The sequence below is a fragment of the Ictalurus furcatus genome, chromosome 8 (assembly GCF_023375685.1).
Source record: "Ictalurus furcatus strain D&B chromosome 8, Billie_1.0, whole genome shotgun sequence".
Classification (NCBI taxonomy): domain Eukaryota; kingdom Metazoa; phylum Chordata; class Actinopteri; order Siluriformes; family Ictaluridae; genus Ictalurus; species Ictalurus furcatus.
This window is the reverse complement of record NC_071262.1, coordinates 16,446,339-16,472,573: the sequence shown is the minus strand read 5'-3', so window position 1 is coordinate 16,472,573 and position 26,235 is coordinate 16,446,339. Positions and strand designations below refer to the sequence as shown.

At 38.4% G+C, this 26,235-nt stretch overlaps 1 protein-coding gene across 2 annotated transcripts; it reads left to right on the top strand.

Annotated features, from left to right (window-relative positions):
• Positions 1–24,461, top strand: LOC128611751 (BEN domain-containing protein 4). 2 transcript variants are annotated; one of them, XM_053631518.1, is made up of 6 exons: positions 1–833; positions 16,221–16,778; positions 17,109–17,203; positions 17,866–17,940; positions 18,233–18,422; positions 21,355–24,461. In XM_053631518.1, the coding sequence occupies exons 1-6, from the start codon at positions 395–397 to the stop codon at positions 21,606–21,608; spliced, it is 1,611 nt and encodes a 536-aa protein (XP_053487493.1). In that variant the 5' UTR covers positions 1–394; the 3' UTR covers positions 21,609–24,461. The 2 variants fall into 2 exon arrangements, with proteins under 2 accessions (XP_053487493.1, XP_053487491.1); XM_053631516.1 differs by having other exon boundaries at positions 18,179–18,422.
• Positions 24,462–26,235: the final 1,774 nt, after the last annotated feature.

The window sequence follows — 26,235 nt, the reverse complement described above, 5'->3', positions numbered from 1 at the left end:
CTGCTAGGTAGGAGTCAAAAGGCTACATGACAAAACATGGCCGGCTTCCGTGTGTGTTAATGTATGCTAACGCTCCTCTTTCAGTTGACACTCCCACTTTTCGGTGCAGATGCCCCGCAGGGCACGCGCCGGTCCCGTCAGTGTTTCCCTGTTGGTAGAAGCGCGTTGCTCTCGCCAGGGGATTGGAGCAGCAGCGTGTCAGTAAAGTCACCTCACCCACAGTTGGAAGTGTTTGGAGACGCGCGGCGAGACGCCGAGACACCGAGAGAGAGAGAGAGAGAGAGAGCGGCAGCACGAGAGCGCTGCGCTTTAATCCGTCAGCGCCGGACTCGACGTCACCCGAAGCGACAGCGAGCGAGCGCGCGCGCGCACTGGAGATTTAGCGACGCGGGTCATGGAGGAGGAGATGCTGGCGGCGGACGACGGTCTCTCGGAGCCCAAAATGGGCGGCCAGCCGCGGAGCTTCGCGAGCAAGCGTGCGAAGGCGAGGCACGATCGACCCACCATGGTTGAGATCCCACAACTGGGGGACGGCGCGAGCCAGCGGCGCTCTCAAGCCATCGCGCACAATCAGTCGTACCCGTATCAGCAGCGACTGCAGCTCCATCACCCAGCCATCCATCAAACGCAACATCAGTCTCAGTCAGTGCATCGCTTTACCGGGGAAATGAGGGCCAGAGTCGCGACCTCCAGCTCAGCATCAGCATCGTCATCGTCATCGCCATCAGTCTCATCAGCGTTAGGCAGCGCAGCGGTGTTTTTCGGCCACCAGGGGAGAGTCCGATACGCCGCGGGCCACCAGTCTCCAGACTGCAGTTACGAAATAAGCTCAGGTATGGGGACAAGTTTACAAAAGAAAGTTAGTTTCATGGGGTTAGACTTTATAGCATGCTGAAGCCATAGAGATATCTTATCCTACTGGGAATGTCATGGACTAGCACTCTCTCAGAAAAAAAAAAAGTATTAAACTGTAGATTTTCTTGTCACTCAGGTGGTACCCTTAGGGTAAAACGTTTGTTTTTTAGTGTGTAAAGAAAGTACCATTAAAATGATTGAAGGTTCATAACCGGGCTTTACAGACCACTCTTGGTGTTGGAGGTAAAGTGCATGCATCTTTCCAGATAAAAGAGATACACTAAAGGTACAGTTTATTACGCTGTTTTCTCCCTGAGAGTACAGAGCAGTGGCCACTAACGCTGTTCCCTTACTGAAGACTTTACCTCCAAGCATCTCATCATGAACAACTAAAACAGGTGTGTTAGATTTTGGTTGGAGATGAAACCTGCAGGGAGATAGATCTCAGGCAAGAGGGTTGGTGACCACCAGATTAGAGGATTAAAAACAGAATTATTCTACAGAGTGAAACTCCTAGTCTAAAATGACATCCATAGCATTAATGTTCAGGACAAGCTGTATATGGTAACTTGACACTGTATTATTTCTCACAGCAGGATTGAATATATTAACACCCTGTAGGTTTGATAAACACTAGGGATTGAGCTGTGTATAGCTATGAATAAAACAGCTAAATAGAAAGCTGAAAATCCTCTAACATTATAGTAGTCCTTGCTAATATGTAGTAGCTACGCCTACCATATAGGTACATGCACTTTGCAAGTATATAGTTACTGACAGGAGCCCATCTGTTGCTCTAAACAATTTGTCAGCAACCCGATATCCTGTCCAATAATGGAATAGGCCCACCAAAGCACCACTGCTGACCAGATGTTATTTAGATAGCAGATCATTCTCAGTACAGCAGGTTGCTGGAGTTTATGAAACCTCTCAATGTCTTTGCTTGGTCAAGAAATATTTCACCAACCAAAAATATCCAGCCAGCATCAATTCTGTGGTCAGAAACTGATGAAGGGATGAAAATTAATTACATAAACTGTAAACAGATAAAGATGATCTACAGTTGTGGGTAAATGTTTGGGCACCCCTCACCAAATTACATATTGTGTTGATTTTTGGAGTGAAAAATAAACACAACCTCAGCAAGCTATTGTAAATAAAAAGCAAAACATTTTTTTTCTGCAAATGATAATGTTCAGTTACTATATTTGATGAACTTGATGAAAAAAACTTTGATGAAAACCCCCCATAAAATAGTAATTGTGGCATGTGCAAAAGTTTGGATTCCTTACTGTCAGTAATTGGTAACACCTCCTTTGGCAGGTATCACAACTTGCAAAAGCTTTTTGTATCCAGCTAGGAGTCTTGTTTTAGTTCTTTTCAACCTTGCAGAACGCTTCAAGTTCTGAGGTATTCTTGGGCTGTCTTGCATGCACAGCATGTTTAAGATCTGCCCACAGGTTTTGATGATGTTCTCAAGACTGTGAGGGCCGTTCCAAAAGTTTCAGCTTGCATTTGTTGAAGTAGTTCATGGTGGGTTTTGAGGTATGTTTTGGATCACTGTATTGTAGCAGAAGCCAATCAATTCACCTTCAGTTTTTTGACCAACTGTGTCACACTTGCTTCCAGAATTTGCTGATATTTACTTGAATCCATTCTGCCACACCACCCCAAATCATAATATATCAGAGAGAAATAGCGGTGGATTTTCATTAGCTGTCAAAAATCATAACTATCATTATTGACAGGTCAAAGGTCAGTGATAATGTTTCAGAAGTTCTATTTTAAGGAAGCAATAATATAATTACATTCAACATGTGGTCAACAATGTTTATAGCTGAATTTTCTTGAATAGTCTGTCTATAGTTAATGACAAATGCGACTCAGCATTCTGAATTCTATTTCTTTTTTCAGCATTCTATCTCTCTCTTTTAGATCCACCCCCATGCTTAACAGCTGCCAATGTGTTTTTTTCATCCAATGCTACTTTTTTCTCCAAATATTCCTTTGGTGATTGGGGCTAAAGAGTTCCATCCACAGCACTTGTTTCCAAAATGCCTCTGGCTTATCTAGCTGTAGTTTTGTAAACATCATACGTTGACTTTTGTGATGAGGTTGCAGATAAGGTTTCCTGCTGATGACTCTTCCATGCAGATTATGTTTATGCAAGCAACGCTGCACAGTAGAACGGTGCTCCACCACTTGTTAGCTAAACCTTCATGCAGGTCATTAGTGTTATTTGGGGGTTTGCCTTGCTTTTCTGCCTACTGTAGCATTGGAAAGTTGTCTCGGTCTTCACAGATCTTACCTTGACATTTTTGTACAGTGGAAATTGCGAGCTGGAAGTGCTTTGTTATCTTTTTATAGCTTTTCTCTGCTTTGTAGGCATCAATTAGATTCATTTTCGGATCCTCAATCCACTGCTTAGAGAAGCCCATGGTTGAGTGTTAGTACAAGGTTTGAAGAGGCAAATCGTTTTTTATGTTCTGGAATTGTCATCAGCTGACAATTCCTAATGAAAATTCTTCACCTGGTTAAGGAGTCCTAACAAAGGAATTAAGCCCTAAAAAGTTGATGAAGTTCTGAGACTTAATCAAAGACTGTCCAAACTTTCGTACATGCCGTAATTACAATTTATTTAATTATTTTTTTAGGTTCATCGAATATAAAGTAACCATGTCTTAATATTTGCAGAAAAAGTTTTTTTTTAGTTTGGTGCAGACGATGTGTTACTAATATCTGGTTCTAGTATTGTGATCCCTCTTCACTGATGGACAGAGTAAAGGGGGCTAATGAACAGTGCAAACAACAGTCAGACTGTAATGTGCACCTGCAAGTGCATCTGTATTGTAGATTTAACTCATAAAATTGGAAATGAAAGTGGATATATATGAGATGCACCTACAGAAAACTGTCAACTGTATCTTTATCTTATTGCTTTTGATTCCAAATTCAGCTTTACAGATTTGTGTAGTGTACTGTGAAATTTGTACACATTTCATAGTAAATATTGTCAAGTTTTGGGTTTTAAAGAAAGCATTTAAGAAAATCTGGTTCTTGGGATTCAAGTCTGCTAATACAGACTTAATGGAGATATGATTGATATGAATGTGTTATTGTTGGCCCTCAGGTGAACTATGTATACAAAGATTTTTTGAGAAAAAAAACCCCCAAACATTTATTAAAGCAATTAACATAAAATTACAAATTACATTGACTCATTGTGTAGCAAATTTAGGCAACCTAAACAGCTGCAATGATCATTTTTAAAGGTACATTAGAGAAATGGGATCTATTTTGAATCTGGACATGAAGAAATGGTTAAAGTCATACATCTGTATATCACAGCAGATTTCAATGTAGACGGCATGTCTTTCATTATCAATGCAATAATGTTGGCGATTACTCAAATGGTTCAGGGTCAGGGATCAACAGGTTTCAGGCTGGTTTATGGACTGGTTCAGCAGGAACCCGTGGATTCAAAAGGAATGCACAGGTGACACAGCAAAGAAAAAAAGGCAATGTATTTTTATTTTTGCTTTTAGTTATGCTAGAAATGGTTAAACAGTGTGTGGTTATTTGGATATATTGCCACAATTCAGGAAAATCTGATTTCGTTTTAGTAGGAACCTGTACTAAATCTCAGGTATGCAGGTATTTATAGTTATCTATAGTTTAAATGTAGCTCCAGTTTTAGGTGAAGGAGGGTTTGGTTTTTATGTTATCTGTTACATTTACATTACATTTATTCATTTAGCAGACGCTTTTATCCAAAGCGACTTACAAATGAGAAAAGACAAGCTCAATACAAGTTCAACTGTCTATTTCCTGAACATTTTGTCATCTCCATGTGGGACACCTCAACACATCTTAAGAGCCTGGTCTGTGGATTTTTTGTTTGTTTGTTTTTGTGGGAGGTTAACAATTGCCAGCATAGCTTGTTCTCTAGATTTCTTGGAAGAAACTTGATTAAGCAAATTATTTTTAGGCCTGATTTAAACTGCAGTCATTTCTGTGTCCTGTGGTTTGGCAGCAAACACTAGGTACATTTGTAATGGTGGTTTTAAAAGCAGTGAATAAGAATCACCTGTATAATTTCTTGTGCAAATTCACATGCATGTCGAGACCTGCTGATTGAGAGGTCATGAGCTCAAATCCCAGCACCACCAAGCTGCCATTACTGGGCCCATGAGCAGGGCCCATGAGCAAGGCCCTTAAGCCTCAACTGCTCGGTTGTATAAGTTAGATAAATGAAAGCTGCTCTGGATAAGGGCATGTGCCAAATGCCGTAAATGTAAAAATAAATGTAAACAATGCTATATAGAGTCATCTTTTCCTGGAACCTTCTCACTGAGCCAGAACCAGTTCCACATGACAAGGAACCTTAGTGGTTTTTCAGGATTCATAGAACAACAGTTACATACATAACTAGTGTTCTATTTCACCACCAGAGACACCCACCTTATTACTGTACCTTGCAAGTGTACAGTTGAGAGCTATCTTTCATTTTTATCATGAACAATACACATGTACCATCCTTTGGTGTTAGTTTCCGACCACAGTATCGCTTCTGGCAACCCAGTAGTGATAGTGCCATTGATGTGTTTAAAGTGGCAATGCTGCTGTACCAGATACACATATATCCACAACAACACACACTATATGTCAGTGTCCTTGCTGTGCTGAGAATGGTCAACCACCTCTATATATATATATATATATATATATATATATATATATATATATATATATATATATATATATATATATATATATACAGATCTTTTCCAGTGTAGATATTTTACCTTTCAAATAAAGTCACAAACATTTTCTCATGTCACTCATTTCTGTTTCTTAATTTGGCTAGACTATATATACTGGAACCAATTTCTTGAGGTTCAACTCTCTCTTTCTAAATACTGTGTAAAGTCATTATCATTAGTCACATGTGATCATACCAGTCATGCAAGTTCCAGATTCATAGTCATAGCATGCGTCAGTAAAAGGACCCGGGCGTTAACACTATTTTTCAGCTTCCAGTGATTGACCTTCAGTTCAGACTATGTCTGTTGATATCACACTAATGATTCACACTGCTGTACAATTGCCAGAGAGAAAGAACTAGAAAATAAATCAGTCCACACAGTGCAGACATTATTAATGCTTCTACTACAGCCTTGCATCATTTCTGCCTATTACTACTGAGCATTAATTATATATGTATCAGGTTGTTAAAATTTAAACCAGTGCTTTTGTAATTCCTAGTATTACTTATTGTGCTGACCAGCCATTGAAACTTTTGAACTATTGAGTGCCTTATTGCATTATTAAGTTACCAAACAAGTACATAAATACATAAAAATAATAGAAGTGTCACCTGTGAACCTTCATCAGTTTTGTGATTTAGTTCCAGTTTCCCAGTCATGGATTGCGTGTAGTCTAGGATTAAATTGAAATGTGATTTACCACTGAAAGTCTGTTTCAGTCCAGTATTAAAACTAAGTTTGGTCTGGGAAACTGGAAACCCTAGTGCCTTGTAACTAAGATTAGTTTAAACAGATGGGCTGAAATGGTGGAAAAAATTGACATCTGTAATTTACATGAATTTGATGAAAACACCTGTCTGCTAGAACTCAGTGTCCAGAGTAGCTGATTTCTAGAGCTGCAGTTGATACCGTCGATGTTTCATAAAGACTCACCTATCCATTACTTAGGCTCTGGAAACTGTGCAATAAAGCTAAATTACATTTCAAAGCTCTCCCAATCCCAGCAGAGATCGTGATTAAAACAAATGAGGCTCATAAATTTCATTCTGCGGCGCATGTTGTGTTTAATGAAATATCAAGAGGCTTTCTTGGCATGGCATGTTGCATGCAGTGATAAAGATAAAAGATGGGAAAGAGGATGAATGAGAGGAAGACAGAAGAATGAGACATGAAAAGAAAGAGGAGAGAAAGGAGAGGAAATAAAGTCAGAAAATGCATGAGCGAGAGACAATGAGGGAAAGAGAGTGAGGAAGCTGGAGGTTGGAAGAGGGAGGATGTAAGTAAGGAGCAAAGGAAAAGAGACGTGTGAGAGAAGGATATCATCAAACACGTCTCAGTGAGTCAACAGAGTCACTGTGCATATTAATAAATCTCCACATCTGCTCTCCTTCGATAAACACGACGCAGCGACTGCGGGCGCCACATTGCCGCACATCGCATGGCTGCCACAGTAACTGCATGTATCCATAATTGGTTGCCCCGTGCCTTTGTGTGAGGGTGACAAATTCATAATCATCCTTCGAAACACAAGAAATCACCGTACAGCTGTAGACTGAGGATGGGAGGGTGGTGAATGTGGAGGGTTTATTAGTCAGTCCATTTAAATTTCAGCTCAGATGACTTTCATTTGTGTACAACTTTCTATAGTAAACAATGTCACACAACAGATTTACAGATTTTCATGCCCTACTGAGCACACTAATGGCAAGATAATCCTTCTGAGAGGAAGATGTGGTTAAGAAAACGGCCAGCAGGTAGCAGAAACTGCTCGAACGAAGTTTCATAAAACAAACCTGACAGAGGTTCATTTGAGTCAGATTTATAGTGGATCCAGTGGGATTTATTAAGGAGCACAAAAGGAGATCTGGCACTAAGAAGATGGAGTATGATTTTGGAAGATTAGAGACCCATGTTGTGGATGGATATTCATTCATTTACAACAGTATAGACAAAAGCAATTTTGTTTAACAAAATGTAACTTTAGAGCAGGGGTGTCATACAGCCCATGGGCCAGGAGAACGTTTCTAATCCGGCCCAACAAGTTAATTTAGAATCTGTCTTCTAAAATTAAATTGTTTTGTGGACCATATTTGAAATAAAAGAACTTTATTTTATATACTTCAAGTGTGTGTATTCATTTCAAATTTACACACATAATATCTTTTGTACTTATAAATATAAATAAACAAAATGTATTTATTGAAAGCAAAAGGAAAAAAAACTTATTCAGACACTATATACAAATATACATATATAAAGGTTGCATAAAATAAATCAGGTTCTAAATATAAATTCTGCACAAAAAACCCCCACAAAATAAAAAAGGTTCTCATGCAAATTGAACCTGGCATCATTATAAATGTTGTTGCATTTGTTTGGAAAGACGTTTTGCAAGTAGCAGGTAAAGCATTTAGATATGTTAGTACTATTTTGGAACAATATACTCTAATCAGATGAAACAAAAATATAATTCTTTGGCAAAAATCTGTCTGATGAAAATGTTTGCTGAAAGAAGGGTTCTGTGTATGATCCCAAGAACACCACACCCACAGTGAAGTACAGAGGTGGAAACATCTTTGTACTGAGCTGCTTCTCTGCAAACAGCTCTGGGGCATTACACGCCATCAAAGGAAACCTGAGTGGTGTGATGTACCAGGACATATTAGAGGAGCATTTAATCTCATCAGCCAAGAAACTGAATCTCTGGAGAAGATGGAAATTTCATTTCAAGAAAACTACCCAAACATACAGCCAAAATAACTCAAGAACTCAATAACTGGTGCATTTTCCTTAATGACTTGGAGTCTTTTAATCTGTTTTGAAGGTTTCAAATAAAATCATCACATTTAAAAGGAGTTGTTAATGTGTTATTAGTGTACTAAACTGCCTTTATTTGGTCTAGCCCTCTTGACATTGATAGTATAATGTGGCCCGTTACCTAAAATAAGTCTGCTTTAGAGAATAAAGTATATAAAAAAAAGTATGATAAAGCTGAAGAGTATGGCTTGATACTGTAACATGATACTGAGCTTCAGTAATGACCCTGGAGATTCAGGGCAAGAACATTTTGTGAATGAAGACAAGAGCTTGGGAATACATCAAGAAGGCATGGGAAGTGCACAGTTATTCATCATGCTGTAGCTATGAGAGTATAATGAGATGGTAGTCGCATGTAATCACTTACCAGTTATAATGCAGGCCCCAGGTGTTCTGGTCTAAACGTCGATTATATGCATGGCTGTCTGCACAATTTTGTGTTAGATTCACATGAGACAGGCTGGTAAATGCTTTTTAACTGTATATCTGTTCCATTGTCTTTCAGGTTCATAATACCGGTTAGATTTTGTATCTAGGCCTATCTGGCATGTGCTTTTTGGCTCTATATGTACTAATCAGTCCGCTTGCTGGGTGTGCTGTGTGGTGCAGGGACACATTCAGAATTTTCTGTTGAAGTTAATGTGTAATCAGCAGTAAGATTTTGACTGCAGGAGTACGTCCTCTCAACCTGCAGCCATACAAATGGTTGATTTATATCATTTATTTATTAAACCATAAGAATGTGTGGATAGCTGGTGGTTACTGTGTGTTCATCAGTGCATAGATTTTTCACTCTGTGTTGGTTGTTAGTGGGTGTTCATATCTAAATTTTGCTGCTGGTTGTCAGGCGAACCTACTAAGTGCATCTCATATGAAAATATAGTATATAGTGCATTTTTAAAGTGTCATTTGTGTGCATTACATCATAAGTGCGTTATTTCATGGCATACTAAAGTTTTACTACTTTAAATGTCTGGCAACTTGGGAAAAACTGACAGATTTTGCTGTGGTTGAATTGCAAACAGAGTGTTTTGACCAAAATCGGGTTTTTCTGCCTTAACATACTTTGACACTGTAATGTTAAGTAAAATGTTACCAAAATTGGAAATCTTTGCCATTTGGGCTTCTAACACAGCTTGACTGGATGCACCTTCCCTCAAGGTACAAGGAAAACATGCATCAAGACTAAAGGCCTACATCTTCACCCAGCTCTTGAATATACACTTTGTACTAACCTCCTCCTAACCAGGTTTTAGCTTGATGATAACCTCAGACCCTTACCCATAGAGTGCTGCAGGGATAACATATTTTTGTAGGCCAATAGACAAATCGACAAAAAGCCCTATAGAATTCATTGGCTTTTGGATTATTGCAGAAAATAAGCTCTGTGACCAACTAACGTTTATGATTCTTACACATTTTCTTCATCAAGATAATCTTCACAAATGAACACAAGCTTTATGAATTTTGAAGCCTAAATACAGTTGCCAGAAGTAAAAAGCTAAAAACGAACCACACCACGGTCACATGACTTCAACATCACCTCCACAAAGCATTATAGCACTAGAATTTGAAAAAACACTATAATTGGAAAATTGGGGGAGGGGGGAGGTCTTCATAGTGTTCAAAACAGTGTTATGATGAATGTAGACTTTAGAGTTTAGACTTCAGACTTTACAGAGCGGGGTTAAAGCAATGCAAATATGCGCACCCACAATGCAGTATTAGACCATAAGCACATCATAATGAAACTAAAGCCGAATCCCGGACATTTTCTCAAATTTAGAAATCCTGGCTGGACGATTTTTTTAAGGTCTAAAAAAGAGGACATGTCCGGGAAAACGAGGACGTATGGTGACCCTAACAAAGGCATTTCAGAGAACAATTTGTGTTAATTTCTACCAAATTAACTTTGTGCATGCACCAGGAGGATGCTCACATGAGCCACGACTGGCAAAAGGGAACTATAATCAAGCATCTGTCTGTACTGTGTTATGTCAAAAGATTAATTTCTTTGGTTTTAAATGAAAAAAGTTGTAATCCTGATAGTATTCCCATTTTTATTTACAAAATGTATTTAATTTTACTTAAATTTACTTTGTTTTTATGACGTAATTGTAACTGATTACAGTTACCATTTTTTTGTATCCTGATTATGTAACACCATTACATGTATCCCGTTACTCCACAAGCCTGGGTATTACTGATGTATTTTGTGTTGTAGAATAAAAACTCATTTTTACAGCACGCTATTGAAATAGCTTGAGAAAATATTTTTGCTAAACACTATTATGCACTCCTTTAAGTTGCTCTTTATGAGGGCATCTGCTAAAATGCAGTAAATGTAAATGAAAGATTTTTATTTCCTTTTTAGTAATAAGCCTAATCAAGTCAGTTTGGAATCAGGTTTCAGCTGTCAAAATGTCTGCAATGGACTTACTCTGCATTGGAAAATGTCTGAATGTCAAAATTTCATCATGTGAAGGGTTTCCCCAGACCACCACACATATTATCTGAGAACTAGTTCTATACTTACTTTGTTTTACTTTTGCAGCCTTGTCAGCATTAAATTTTTCCTCTCTATATTTTAATATATTCTCTCTTTTTTTCTTTAACAAATGGAAGGTGAAACTCTGCTTGTATTACTATGTCAGACTATGCTATGGTTTGTGTTTGTATGCATGAAGGAGGATAATAGGATAGTAGCATTGACTTGCTGTTTACTTCAATGTGAAACACAGTTTCATCATTTTTTCCAGCACATTTTGAAACATTTTTCAAAGTTTTCACTAAAATATTTCTGCATTTAAGGGCTATATTTAAAAAAGAAAATCCTGTGCACATTATGAAAAATGAGTCTGAACATCAACTTAAAGTAAATTTATGCCTGTTTTTTGGGTCTCTATATACAGTAAGTAGGTGCAAAAGATAAATTGAGCTCTTTAGGTGATTTACTGGCGTCTCTTTTTGGATAGTTCCTGCTAAAGTGTGTTTAAGAGCATATCCAGGGATGTACCTGCTGGAAAAAGTGTCTCTTGTACAAGCATTCAGACACTTGAAAGTGGTGAAAAGCCATTTGTTCTACCCTCTATCCCTCTGTTCCTAAATATCCTTTGGTGTTATATCAACCTTTTCCATTTCTCTACGTATCTTTGAATGCCAGTGCTGTGGTGTTTCACTGGTAAATACTTTTAGTGCTGCCATTATATCCAGCAAAATGTCCCAAATTGTTTATTGAGATTTCAGTATTCATCACAGTTATAGAAATTAAATTTGCTCTTCCACTTGGAATCTTTTCATTTTGATTACCAGCATGTTTGATTTGCTCTTGTCTCTGCTAGTGAACACAATGCTTTTTCTGTACTCAGGTTCAGATTGTGATGAAGTGTAATTATTAAATTTAGTTATAAATGTTGTTTATGATCTCTGTAATGGATGTGTCACTTTAGCCTACCTTTTCATAACACAGCTGCGTCAGAGGTGATATTTCTATACTGGTCAATAGTGAGCGTGCCTGGTAGCACCTGGCTAGTGCAAGTGACAGGACATATATAAAGCCACACATGTGACCATTTGAGATGTCTTTCTGCTAAAAAAAAGAGATGTACTGCCCCTTTTAGTTTGTATTCTCGTTAATAACAATTCTTTGAAAATGTTTGTTCACTGGTAATATTTTACATTAAAGGTGAAAAAAAAGAAGAAACAGATGATTTAATTTTTAAGTAACATTTTAATGCAAATACAGATATTTACAGTTGCAATCAAAATTATTCAACCCCCATTGCAAAATCAGATTTATTGTCAAAATTTACAGACTCTCAGCTGTTTGCAATGAACAAATCAAACAAAACCAGTTTCTCCAAATTCAACTGAAAATGCAACTTCTAATAACTTCTCCAGTTTCAAAATTATTGAACCCCTTCATGACAAGCATCTTTACTACTTAGTACAGCACCCTTTTACGGTTATGACCTGCTGCAAATGAGATGCATAGTTTCTGGAAGCATTCCTGAGGAATCTTAACCCATTCTTCATGAGCAATGGCCTCCCGTTCAGTAATATTCTTGGGTTTGCATGCTGCAACTTCAAATCCCACCAGAGATTTTCTATGGGGTTTAAGTCAGGTGACTGTGATGGCCCTGTAGAATCTTCCAGGATTCATTTGAGGTATGCTTGGGATCATTGTCCTGTTGGAAGGTCCAATGACACCCAAGCTTCAGCTTCCTCACAGACGGCATGACGTTTTCTCCTAGGATTTCCTGATACTTCAATGAATCCATCTTGCCTTCCACACGCTGCAGGTTTCCAGTGCCAGAGGATGCAAATGCCCCAGAGCATCACCGAGCCACCACCATGTTTAATTGTGGACAGAGTGTTCTTTCTTCATTCTTCTTCTTCCAGACATACCACTGATCCATCATGCCAAAAAGTTACAGTTTTGTTTCATCGCTCCATAAAACAGAATCCCCAAACTTCTGGGGCTTATTTATATGATTTTGAGCAGACCTTTCTTGTGCCTTTGGTCAGTAGTGGTGTAAGTCTTGGAGTTCTGGCATGGAAACCGTCCGCATTTAGTACGCGCCTTACTGTGCTCACTGAAACCTCAGTGCCTGTTGCCACCAAGTCTTGCTGCAGGGCTTTTGTAGTCACTCGAGAGTTTTTCACAACCTGCCTTCTCAGAAATCTGGTTGCAGCCATCGATAGCTTCCTTTTTCTGCTTTGTTCAGGTATGTCATCTAGTTTCTGCTCCTAGCCAGTTCAGGTATTTCATGTGTTCCAGCTCAAGCACACCTGGTGCAACTAATGAAGCCCTTGATTAGTTGCATCAGGTGTGATTGAGCCAACACCTGTTTTGCATGTTTGTGCTGTTGTGAGGGATTCTATTCAGGGGGTTGAATAATTTTGAAACTGGAGAAATCATTATAAGTTGCAGTTTCAGTTGAATTTGGGGAAACCACTTGAAGCATTCGTTGTGTTGAACTATTTCAATGGCTTTTGTTTGATTTGTTCATTGCAAACAGCTGAAAGTCTGTACATTTTGACAATAAACCTGATTTGCAATGGGGGTTGAATAATTTTCATTGCAACTGTATATAACTTAATTATTAAATTATAATAATAGTTATGGGTGGGTGTTACACTGCATTCAAATCAGCATCTTTTTTGCTACATGATGGTTTAAAAACCAGTTTAATGCTGGTTCTAGACTTTTAGAATTCACTGAAGTTATCTTTATAAATGAGTGTTTCTTTTTCAGAAAGAGATCATTATAACAGATTAACCCTTTGGAAGAACAGCGTTAACAGAAATTCACTTTTTAAACGAGCTGGTTTCACAGGGGTATTATTTAGTATAAGTCAAAAGCCGTTCCTGACCCTACTTAAAATATTAACCTCCAAAATATGCAGCATTAATCTGACAGATTTCAAATGTATCTGCAAGCTTATTTGCAATTAAAATGTTTCCTTTTCTTTATCTTACCCTGTTGCGTCACAGATGAAAGTGACATTTAAAAAATGTGATTATAATTATCCAGTTGGTGATTTATGAATAATATTTAAGTTTGATATGGCACTCTTTTCATTTTATTAATGTATTTTGTGCATGTTCATATTCATGACCGCTTGAGTAAATATCATATTCACACCTGCCAGTGGAAAAACATTTTAATTTAGTTCATTTGTGAATATGCAGAATTGTTTCAATTTAAAATATATCAAGTAAAAAACACACGATAATTATACACAACAATGCCAAAATTCATTATTTTGACTTGCATCCCTGTCTACTGCATATAGATGCTTCACTGTACATTTTATTTAATTTAATCTTTATTTACCAAGGATAGTTGCACTGTGATTGAGATAAATCTGTTTTACAAAAATCTGCTTTATAAGTAAGCCCTGACCAACAATATTTTCCACAGACTTTTAAATACACAACATAGTACATTAGATTTAACATTACAGTGAAATAATTCCTGTATAAATACCTTCAAATCAAATTCTTAAAAGAACTATTGTAATCCTCTTTGTCCAGTCTGTCTTGCTATTTTTTTTATGGCTTTTTTATTTTTTAAATATGATTCCATATAACTACTTGTTCATCTTTTGCATGTAGTGTTGTTTTTGTATTTGGTCATATCTGTCTTGGTGTGCATATTATAACACAAAACTAGCTTTACGTGTTGTAGCGATTTTGACGTGTCATGTCATGCTGGCTGTGATTCAGAAATCTGTTATTCAGAAATCTGTTATTCAGAAAACTGTTGCTGGTGTAAGTCATTTTGGATGTGAGAAATTGAGAGGTGTGGAGACCACAGAAGTTTCTCACACAGCTCGGTAATGACAGGTCCCTACTGATGGAAAAGTGACCTTATAGTCTGCACTTATAATTTCAATAGCTTTTCCTCAAGCACTAAAGAGGCAATTTAAAAAGTGTTTACAATTTCAAAATTATTTTAGAAACACTGATTTGCAGTGTTGCCATGAAATATTGCTAATTTCATGCTTCTGTTTACTGGAAAGGAAATTAGTTTTGCTTCCAAGTGAAGCCTTTTTTCATTAAAACTCACAAAACATACCAAGGCTTAACAAAGGAGTGGAGCAGGTTGGGAGAAGTTGAAGGAAGGTTTTTCAGAGATTTCACTGCAATTGCATCAGAGGACTAGATGCAAAATTATATTTAAGCAATATTGCACGAGGAAGAGTTAATAACCACATGATTGCGAGTGCGATATAGCATTTATACAACAGTTCTATAAACAAACAATTAATATTAAGTAACTGACATTTCAGACAGTATATGGCTAAATGTTCAGTTTATTTTTGCTCCTCTAGCAGAAGTAGATCCTGAAGAAGCCACACTCGCTTTATAGCACATCGGCTAGCACAATAATTTGTACATTCCCATTAAAGGTGCTCCTGCTGAAATTGGTGTCCCTTCTTCCTTTTCATTTTTATCTGATGAGCTTTCATATTTTAAGTCAAAAGTATTCCTGAAATGTATTGTTTGTTATGTCTGGTGATGATGTCACTAACTCTACTGCAGTAATTGTTTCGAGCTAGGAAGTGGAATTTCATGTGGAGAGCGCAGATGAAATGGTCCAGTGCGGTTATAGGAAATATAAGCACTCATGGAACAGCGCTTGACCAATCAAATTAGTCAACCGGTACTAACTATTGTATAAATAGTTACAAAGTCACAACCTTTTGTAATATTTGACTAAGTGTTCCTCATATTTCAGCAGCTGTCAATAAAATACCAGCTCAGAGGAAAGACTCAGGTTTTTTAAGATCCAAGGCTCTGCAAAGCAGAGAAAAAAAAACAAACGTAGACCACCAAAATCCAAGCATTCTGTTAAAAAGGCAAATCTACCTGTCAGTCATGTTGACTGTCAATTCAAAAAGCCCTGTTTCTTGCAACTGCACAACATTCAGGTGTTCTGTCCAGGGCATCACACGTGTATGTCTTTGAGAAGGAGCAACAGAATAAAGGGTGTATTGTTTGAAAATGTATTTGTTTGATTGTTCAAAATAGTTAGATTAATCTAATTTCCACTGAAATTGCTGACTAAACATACTACAGGGTGCATTAAAACCTTTTAAAACACTCTTCAGGTGTTCAAAAAAGCCTAATGAATGTCATGGATGTAATCAATACCAGATCATTTAACATTATCATAATGGAGACTAACTATATCTCAAAACACCTCAGGACACCTTTTATAGTTGTGTTAAATTTTATTATTATTGCTTTTTTATCTTTTCAATCTTCTTACAGAAAACCGGCTGATTCTGGACGCATTTGCACAGCAGTGCAGTCGAGTGCTCAGCCTCCTTAACAGCAATGGCAGGTTGCTGGGGCCACAGCGGACTTTGAGCCCCTCGTCCTCCTCTATCAACTCCATCATCAAGCAGGAAGCTGGATGCTCACCTGAGCTGGCTGTTGCCAAGTCCAGGCCTGACGAGTCTCAGGCGGGCAGCACGGAGGACAAATGTCAACACAGGCAACAGTGGAACTCACAGCACACCTCAACCCTCCTGCAGGTCTTCACTGAGTCTCTGCAGAACTACCTGCTGGCTGGAGCTCAATCCTCCGAGGGTGAGCGCTGCCACCAGTCCGAGCCTGAGCCCGCAGCACCTGTATCACCAGCACACAACCTGGGAGGCTGGGCATCTCCGGCACCCTCCGACTCGTATGGACACCCTTCCTCCACCCTGCCTGAGGAAGAGGAAGAAGAGGAAGGCTGCTGCCCACGCTGCATGGAGCTGGAGCAGGAGGTGCTGAGCCTTCAGCAGGAGAACGAGGAACTGAGGCAAAAGCTGGAGAGTGCTCCAGGTGTGGGTGATTTGTATTACAATGTCCTTATTACTAGCCATAACATAACACATAACTTAAAAGTAAGTCACCTTTTATATGCTTTTCAGTTCTTAATATATGTACATAACGTGACACACATATTCACACATATTTGCCTGAACAGGTTTTTAAAACGGAGAACTTCTCCACTCAAAACACATTTAGTGTGGAAGCCTAAGGCCCCTTTTTTAAATTCCATGATCATAGCTAGATAGTGGTGGTCATGTACCTCTGTGTGTTTGTGTCTGTGTGTGTGTGTGTGTGTGTGTGTGTGTGTGTGTGTGTGTGTGTTGCGTGTATGTATTACAGTGCCATGTCAGACAGTGCTGGACTTCTTTAAGTCCGTCCTTGGACACTACACCCAGTTCAATCCTCCGCCGCCACCTGAGGAGCAGCTCACTGAGGTCAGAAATCTGCTATTAGCTCTCAAATGGAAAATATTTACATGCCATTTAACAAGGACTAAACTCGTATCTGAAATAGATTTTAAACTGGGATTAGTGATTCTTTATTTTAAAAATCCCTTTTAGTTCAAGTTCAATCCGTTTCGAGGGCTCCCAAATGGAGCCCTCTTGTCAGTTTGAATCTTGATGATGCCACAGCCACCCGTGGCTGGGAGCCAAGGGAGCAAAATTGGCCGACCTGTCTCCCCTGTCTATCAGAGAAACAGTAGCCAATTGTGGGTGTCTGTGAGCTCATGTATGTGGAAGAGGGCAGATAGTGCTTTCCTCTGAGTGTGTTACGCTGCCCTGTGATGCAGCATGAGCACAGTTTGAAAAGATGTAGTTGACCATGTTCATGTGTCTCAGAAGAAGCGTTTGTTTGCTTTAACCCTCCCTGGTTGTGAATGTTGTGTGAAAGGGAAGAACTATCTAGTGGGTGGGAATTGGCAAATTACCAAATTGGAGAGAAAATGGGACAAATTCGGAAACAAAATGTATGAAAAAAAGATTTATATCTAGAACATCACCTTTAAATATCATTAGACAGGCTTGTGTTGTGATAGAGTGAAACTGATAGGTACAAACTCAGCAGACTTAGGGAATCTTATTTTTTTGTCTTTTAGACTTGTGCAAGGAGTGCAATGCAGGAGTATTCAAACCACTACGAAATAAACTGTCACCAGAGACCGAAAACAGAAGTGAGACTGACTAATTCTGATTCAAATTCTGTGCTATATTAAGTCTGTGAAAATAGCACTTTGACTCAATGTTACATAACATGATGCTAATGAAAGTACTTTTTTGTTGCTCCTTCATTTTTGTCAAGCATAAGCTCTATTATTCATTATTTAATATTCTTATTTGTACTTCTTGTGGTAATAGCTGATTATTTGCATTTGGGAATGATACCTGATCAGCTATTAACTGTTATTCCAGCAGGGAAGTAAGCAGCTGCTGGGGAACTATCCTCTCTTCATCACCAACAAACAGTGGGACGAGGCAGTGAACTCCTCGAAGAAGGACGGGCGTCGGTTGCTGCGCTACCTCATCCGCTTCGTGTTCACTACAGATGAGTTGAAGTACTCATGTGGCCTGGGCAAGAGAAAACGCTCGGCCCACATGAGCGAGACAGGACCCGAGAGACGGCCGCTCAACCCCGTCAAAGTCAGCTGCCTCAGAGGTACAGCAGATCACCCACAGAGCAAATTTACATTTACATTTACATTTATTCATTTAGCAGACGCTTTTTTCCAAAGCAACTTACAAATGTAAAAAATACAAGCAAAACGATATATCAAGCAGAGAACAATACAAGTAGTGCTACCATACAAGATCCGTGAAGAAGCAAAGTGTGCAGAGTAGAGGTGTAAGTGCAAATTTTTTATTTATTTATTTTTTAAAAAAAATGGGTTGGTTAGGTGTACACGGAAGAGGTGGGGCTTTAGCTGTTTGTTGAAGATGGTGAGAGATTCTGCGGTCCGGATTGAGGTTGGAAGTTCATTCCACCACTGAGGAACAGTTAGTTTAAAGGTTCTTGAAAGGGACCTTGAGCCACGCTGAGTAGGTACTACTAAGCGTCGGTCGTTGATTGATCGCAGATTGCGTGAGGGAATGTAAGCCTTCAGGAGAGAGTTGAGGTAGGGGGTTGCTGTTCCAGACAAGGTCTTGTAGGTGAGCATCAAGGCCTTGAATATGATGCGGGCGGCTACAGGAAGCCAGTGGAGGGAGATGAAGAGGGGTGTGACATGGGTTCTCTTGGGCTGGTTGAAGACGAGGCGTGCTGCTGCATTCTGAATCATTTGAAGCGGTTTGATGGAGCTGGCCGGGACGCCCGAGAGTAGGGGGTTGCAGTAGTCCAGTTTTGAGATAACAAGAGCCTGAACTAGTATCAAATAAAACACAGTAGTAGCAAATAAATCACAGCTTGAATATTGTGATTAGCAAGCTGTCAGAAGACTGTCATCCACCAGTAACTGTCATTATTAGATCTAGACAATATATCAACAGTTTGAGTTATATATTTAGATTGTCTGTACATACTAATCTATCAGCGTGTCCATTCTTCTTTCACTCTGTTTGGATTGTTCACTTTATAGCTCTTAATGTTAGAGGTCAACCGATAATGGTTTTACAGATACCGATATCTAATTTGTGCGGTACCTGTCTATAACCAATTAATCATGAACCGATAGTTTTTAAAATTGACACTGAATGAAAACATAAAACAAAGTAAAATATTGCCAAACTTTATTAAAAAAATAAACAGTTCTGACTGTACCATGAAAATGTACTGTACTTTTTTAAATGAAATAAATATCTAAACATGAATCTATATGAACTATTAATAAATATTAAAGTAAATAAAAGATATGTATCCAAACTGAGCCAAAAAGTAACACTCCAAATAACAAATAAAAACAGGGACATCCTAAATAAATCAAAAAACACTTCAAATAACACAACAAAGTTTGTCAGCGATAGTTTTTATTTTGCCTCTAGAGGCTGCTCTCGTTCTGTATAATGACCCTTCTCAGCCGCTCCCACAACGGACACAACTGGGAAAAACTGTCGGTGTGGATTTTTGCTGATTAATCACCAATCAATCATAAGACCTCCACTTAATGGTTAGTGAATAATCTATAGCCTTTCCTAATCCTATCACATTTCACTAGTCCTATCACACGACTATACTGCTACATTTTATACCATGTTGTAGAAAGACTGACACCTTACCCAGCATGATCTTTGCAGAAAGCCTAGGCAAGATTAAAAATTAAATAATATTATACGCAGAAAATGTCAATAGCCAAAACCCAGGTTTTTTTTTGTCTTTTTTGGTTGATTACAAGAGTTCAGCCACAGCAACATCCAGACGGTTTTCCAAGACTACTGCACATCTAATCTACTATTAATTTGTTAAACGCTTTTGCTCATAATTCCACACATTCTGTTTAATATTTTGACATCTTATTAATCCAAAATGCAGAAAATGAAGAAAATCCTTCGCTGAGTAGGTGCCCAAGATGTCCAATAGTGGCCTACACTTCTTTCTTGCACACATGCCAGAACTCATCTCAGTAGAGCTGCCAGAACAGAACTCATGTTTAATGCAGCTTACATTTCCAGGTCCATAATACAATTGCTCTTGCTAAATATGATCGTTATGTGCGCTAAAGTCAACCTGATTTGGACTAGAATTGTCTGCTGTCAGGGGGTCTAAACTTTGAACTGATCCTATTAGGTGTGTAAGCGCAATGCCACTATCTCTGTCATGTATCTGTTTAGTGATCCAAATATTCACATCTGTATCTGTATTCAGATTTAAACTTAAAGTGGGCCTAAACTGAAAGGGTTTTTTTTTTTTGTTTTTTTTTAAATATATGAACTATGCCACCAGAAACACTGGAAAGCACTGGAAAAATGCAGCAGTAGAAATGCCAGCACAGTCAGCATGTCATAAATATATGTATCGTGCAGTGCGGTTTCTATTTGTCTCATGAGTTTTACTCAATAGTTAGTGCCCCCATGAAAGTAAAAACCGCTTGCTTGCATAACTTGTTCGTTGCATCCCAGTCCTGGTGCACACATCTAGTCTGAACCAGATGCCCTGTGAAAAGTTTCTGGCAAGTTTTATAAAACAAAATTATTAAAATTGCATCTCCTGTTAGTATCTGTATTTGTATCCATTTAGAAGACATTATCTCTTCTTTCTGAATGATGTATTTTATTCGTTGACATGTATCTGTACATGTGGAGGTATGGCACACATTCAGTGTATTGATTTAGTTGGCTTGATTTGGCTGTCATATTCACTTTGTCTGGTGTAGTTTCCAATATTATTTTTATTTAGCTCTTTTAAATTTATGGCATTTGGCAGGCGCCCTTATCCAGAGTGACTTACATTTATCTCATTTATACTGAGCAATTGAGGGTTAAGGGCCTTGCCCAAAGGCCCAACAGTGGTAGCTTGGCAGTGCCGGGGCTTGAACTAATGATCGGTAACCGAGAGCCTTTAACCACTGAGCCACCACTGCCCCAAATCTAACAGCATCCACATCTTTCCTTCTGCATTTCTCTTAACAATGTGTTTTTCTCTGTAAATACCTCTCCAGAGTTTATCCGGATGCACTGTGCGTCAAACCCCGACTGGTGGATGCCATCTGAAGAGCAGATTAATAAGGTGTTCAGTGATGCTGTGGGTCATGCACGCCAGGGCCGGGCTGTGGGCACATTCCTGACTGTAGGTGGACACAGCGGTAGTGGGAGCAGCAGCAGCGGAAGCAGTCTCTACCTGGAGGGTTATGATGGACAGCTGTCTCAAGACGAGCTTTTTATGAAGAGCTCACAGAATGGCATTGTGGACTAGGCCTTTCTGAGGAGGACTGAGGCTAACTGGCTGTTTCGCACCTTTAGTACAGTATCTTCTTTTTTCAGATTTCTGTAGCCACGTTTATGTTGATATTGGTTATTGAGTCCAGGATTTCATCATGACCTAATGAGACAAAAAAGCAAGCAGACAAACAAAATGAAAACTGAAAAGCATTCCAGAGACTCACATGTAAAAAAGACATTCTCTACAGCAGTATTTCTTAATCGTGGTCCTGGAGAACCCCTGTGGTGTACATTTCAGTGTTTTCTTTTCTCGAAATCACCCAGTTCAGGGTTGTTAATGATGTGTGTTGAGAGCAAGGAAGAGTGCCAAAATAGGCAGGAGAGGGGTAACTCCAGGACCAGGAGTGAGAAACAATGCTCTTACAGCATGCGCTGTTGTAAGTGGATTCCTCCACCCTGCTTGCTGTAATATGGTAGCATTGCACAGCCAAGTGTTTGTTCCTACAAGTCATTGTTGAGCAGTGTGTTTTTCAGGGCATGGAGTCACACATGGCAAGGAGAAGTACACAAATCATCAAATCACATAATTTATATCTTTTATTACACTAATTAAGCATCATATAACATTTTAGGAAGGATAGAAAAACAAACCCAAATGTATTAATTGTAATGATGTTCACTGTAAATAAGGATGTGAGCTTCCGAATGTCTGAGTCTGTGTGCACACACATAACATAATAACAAGGTGCTATTCTAACATTGCATTCTGTATAACGAAGAACATATCAGTGAATTTACTCCTAGATGAGAACGTATCCTCTTTTATTTTGTGGTCACATGATTGTTGTGGTATAATCAGTTTCATGGTATTTGATGGAGTCGATTCTGAAATGTGTCCATGTTTGTGAATATAAAAGTAAGGATATGGCAATCTCTAACTTGTTTCTACATTAGGGGGCAATCTAATATAAACCGTATGCTGGGTGTTCCAGAAAATTCTACACATATGTTTGCTGGCCTGATTAAATCTATTGAGCATTTGCATGGTCAACTGCAAAGATGTGTGTAACCATAAGGCCTGGACTTATCCATGGGTCATTGTGCAAAGGGTGCAATTCTTTGCTTATGGACTCTGAGATGCCTTAAATAGAACTCATATACTGCCAATTTTTGTCTGCTGGGACTTTACATATGCTGAAATTTCTGACTGATCATACTGTTTTCAACAAAACTAGCCAAAATTCAAAACTATTGCTATTTCTGAGGTCTTAACTGAGTTAAAGAATAATATAGGAGACATGTGTATGCCTGCCGTGTGTGTGTGTGTGTGTGTGTGTGACTGTGTGTGTGTGTGTGTGTGTGCGCGTATAACATACTTTACTGTGGTTGTGTATACTCATGGTAGCTCAGATAGTTACCCTGTTATCCTATACATAGGAATTGTGTGGGCACTGTGAAATGAACCATAAACTGTTCTTTGTCCCTAAATGTAAATAGAATATTGCTATAACAAGTGTCAACAATTGTTATTGTGGTTTTTTTTTTTTTTTTAAATCATTCAAATGGAAAGTTTTGTATTTATGTGTCCTAATTAAATTTTGGCAAGATGTGTTAGTCACACAATCAAATATAGTATGCCTACCTGACATCAGTACCGTTACAATATGCAAAAGTTTGCATACTCTTCTGATTTAACCAATAAGGCATTTATTTCAAGTTAGGTCATGCATGCTACGCAAGTTTTTAAAAAAATCAAATAGTCTATGTTGACATACCACTAGTTACACTCAAAATGATATTTATGAATGTGATATAAACAGGAACTTTTGTTCTACGTGCATTAGGGTGTTTTTCAAATCTTAATTTGACCATTTGTCATGACCACGAGTACTTCCTCTGTTTTTTGTTTGTATTTTTTATTTTTTTATTTTATTTTATTATTAGTTAGCGTTGGAGTTTGCATGTTCTCCCTGTGCTTTGGGGGTTTCCTCTGAGTACTCCGGGTTTCCTCCCCCAGTCCAAAGACATGCATTGTAGGCTGATTGTCATCTCTAAATTGTCTGTAGTCTGTGAATGTGTGTGCGATTGTGCCCTGTGATGGGTATTATTATTATTATTATTACTACTACTACTACTACTGTAACACTTACAGCATTTTCTGTTTTTAGGTATTGTCTCCTTGAGCATGTGAGCCTCAAACAGGATGCAAACTTTTGTGCTCAACTATACTGAAAGCTCAAACACCAATTTGATGCAAGTATGTATGGCTACAGCCTGGAGACCTCCAAGTGGGTGGTACAAGTGGGGGGCAAGTAGGCGGGGTTTTGGAAATGGGCGGGATTTAGTTGAAAATCCAGAAGTAATGGCAAGTATGCGGAAAAGCCCTACCTAGTGCAAAGATGCATAAATGATAACAAAAACACCGATTTAAAACTAAATATTAGCACTTTTTCTTGTAGTTTTAATTTAATTTCTTACAGGTTTGTCATATTGTATGCGTGGGCAGTGGTAGCTCAGTGGTTAAGGTGTTGGTCCACTGCTCAGAAGATAAGAGTTCACACCCCAGCACCACCAAGCTGCCACCATTGGAGCCTTGAGCAAGGCCCTTAACCCTCAATTGCTCAGATGCATAAATGAGATAAATGTTAGTCACTCTAGATAAGAGCATCTGCCAAATAACATAAATGTGACGCTTCAAGCATAAGCCTGACTGGTAGGTAGATGATTGCTGGCAGCAAATAATAATATGTCCAAATGCCATTCTATTTGAAGATAGAAGTTTATATAATAACTGTCTAATATTAAATATTAAGTTTACAATTCAACAGTATCAAGATGGAAACAAACTTAAAACGAGATATAACTGCAGTGAAGTGAATGTGTAACAACGTTATAACCTACAATCTTTTTAATTGCTCAATGATTTTGTTTTTAGGTGAACTATTCACAACAAAATCTACTACAAAATATGTACAAGTTTCTCAGAAATAAAAACAAACTTTTACATATATTTACAGTACATAGTGATAAAAGGTGCCGTGTATTTTCTCTGCATATACAATGACATTACTCATTAGCACAGCTGGACTGTTTTGCATGAGAAAGTGCACAATCCTGGGTAAAATACTTCGGTGTAAATGCCCTGTTTCTCGCCTCATCGGCCCTTACCAGCGTAACTGGTGCATACACAGCAAGCACATTATAAAACGGATTTAAAAAGTCATTTAACAAATAAAATACACTTCCTTTTGTTGATTCTACATAATCTGGGAATTCAGTGTGTCAATATTTAAAATTTAAAAACTGCAAGTTTACCCTTTTAACTCCGTCAAGCCGCCGTATTGCCTCTGGGGGGAAAATCCCGACAGTTTAATTTACGTGACAGACACTACAGTATCCAATCAAAGTCCTCTGGAGGTTTGGACAGCCCACTTGGAGTTAAAGTCCCACCCATTTGGAGCTGGCTCCGACCTCCGTTTATACCTATCTCATTTGATGTGCTCTTTAAGTGAATTTCTCTTCTCAGTCGCTGGATGGCAGTAAACTATCAAGTCGGAGCCGTTGCAACTCTTCATCAGTAGTTGACGTAGTTCTGTAGTTTCAGTCTGGCGACATTAAGATTGCTTTACTGTTATGGAAACTTTTGAAACTTCAAACCTCCTAGACTTCTGGCTTATTTGCAACAGTGTTTGTACGACAATATATGTGCTTGAATATTGAATGTATAATCACAACCCTGCACTCTGAGCAGTTCTGAAGTGAAGCAAACTAACTGCACGGCTTGGATTAATGCGTTACATCACGCATGCATTTCCGTGTGTTACATCAAATATCCGACGTTTAGCTGGCAATGTTATTAGGGGAGAGTGGAGTCAAATTTATTGTAAATCATATGAGCAGGGATGGAAAGTAACGAACTACATACAGCTCTAGTTACTGTACTTGGGTACATACTTGCTGAATGTGTAATGGTTTTAATGGTTATAATGGGAATTGTATTGGTATTAATGGAAACTGTAACGGTCCCTGAAGGTCTATACTGTTAATTTGTTGCCTTCTATTGGTGGAATGTTATGTCTAGTGGATAGCATTAAGTAGTGGCAATGGTAATTGTTTTAATGGTTAGCTGATGGTTTGTAATGGTATTATTAGTGGAAACCATTAGAATTTCTGTGATGGTTTCTATTGGGGTTATTTTTCAGTAGGGGTGGTTCACTGTAACTCTAATTTTTATTTTTTATAATTAAATCAGAGTACTTACCTTACTTGAGTTTTTTTTAAATAAAATATTCACTACATTTATTTTTGATAATGCATTTAATCCCAGAAGATGCTAAGCCAATATGTGCCAATTTATAATAATTTTGAGACCCAGTCAAATTAAAGCAGTTTCCAGTTGCAACACTTCAGGCACCAAGTGCTTAGTGATCAGCAGCAATTTCTGAAATGGTGGAGATAGATGAGCATCCCTTGACCATTTTTATCAGGTATCTTCAGTTTAAAATCCTTGAAATTAAACAGTGTGATAATGGTCTGCAAATCTATAGTATGTGAACCAAAATGCATGGAGATATCGTCATTTCACAGGTCGACATCTAACCTGCAAATACATGTACAGGTAACCAAATATTAGCTGAGTGAGCTAGAGTAGCTAGCCAGAT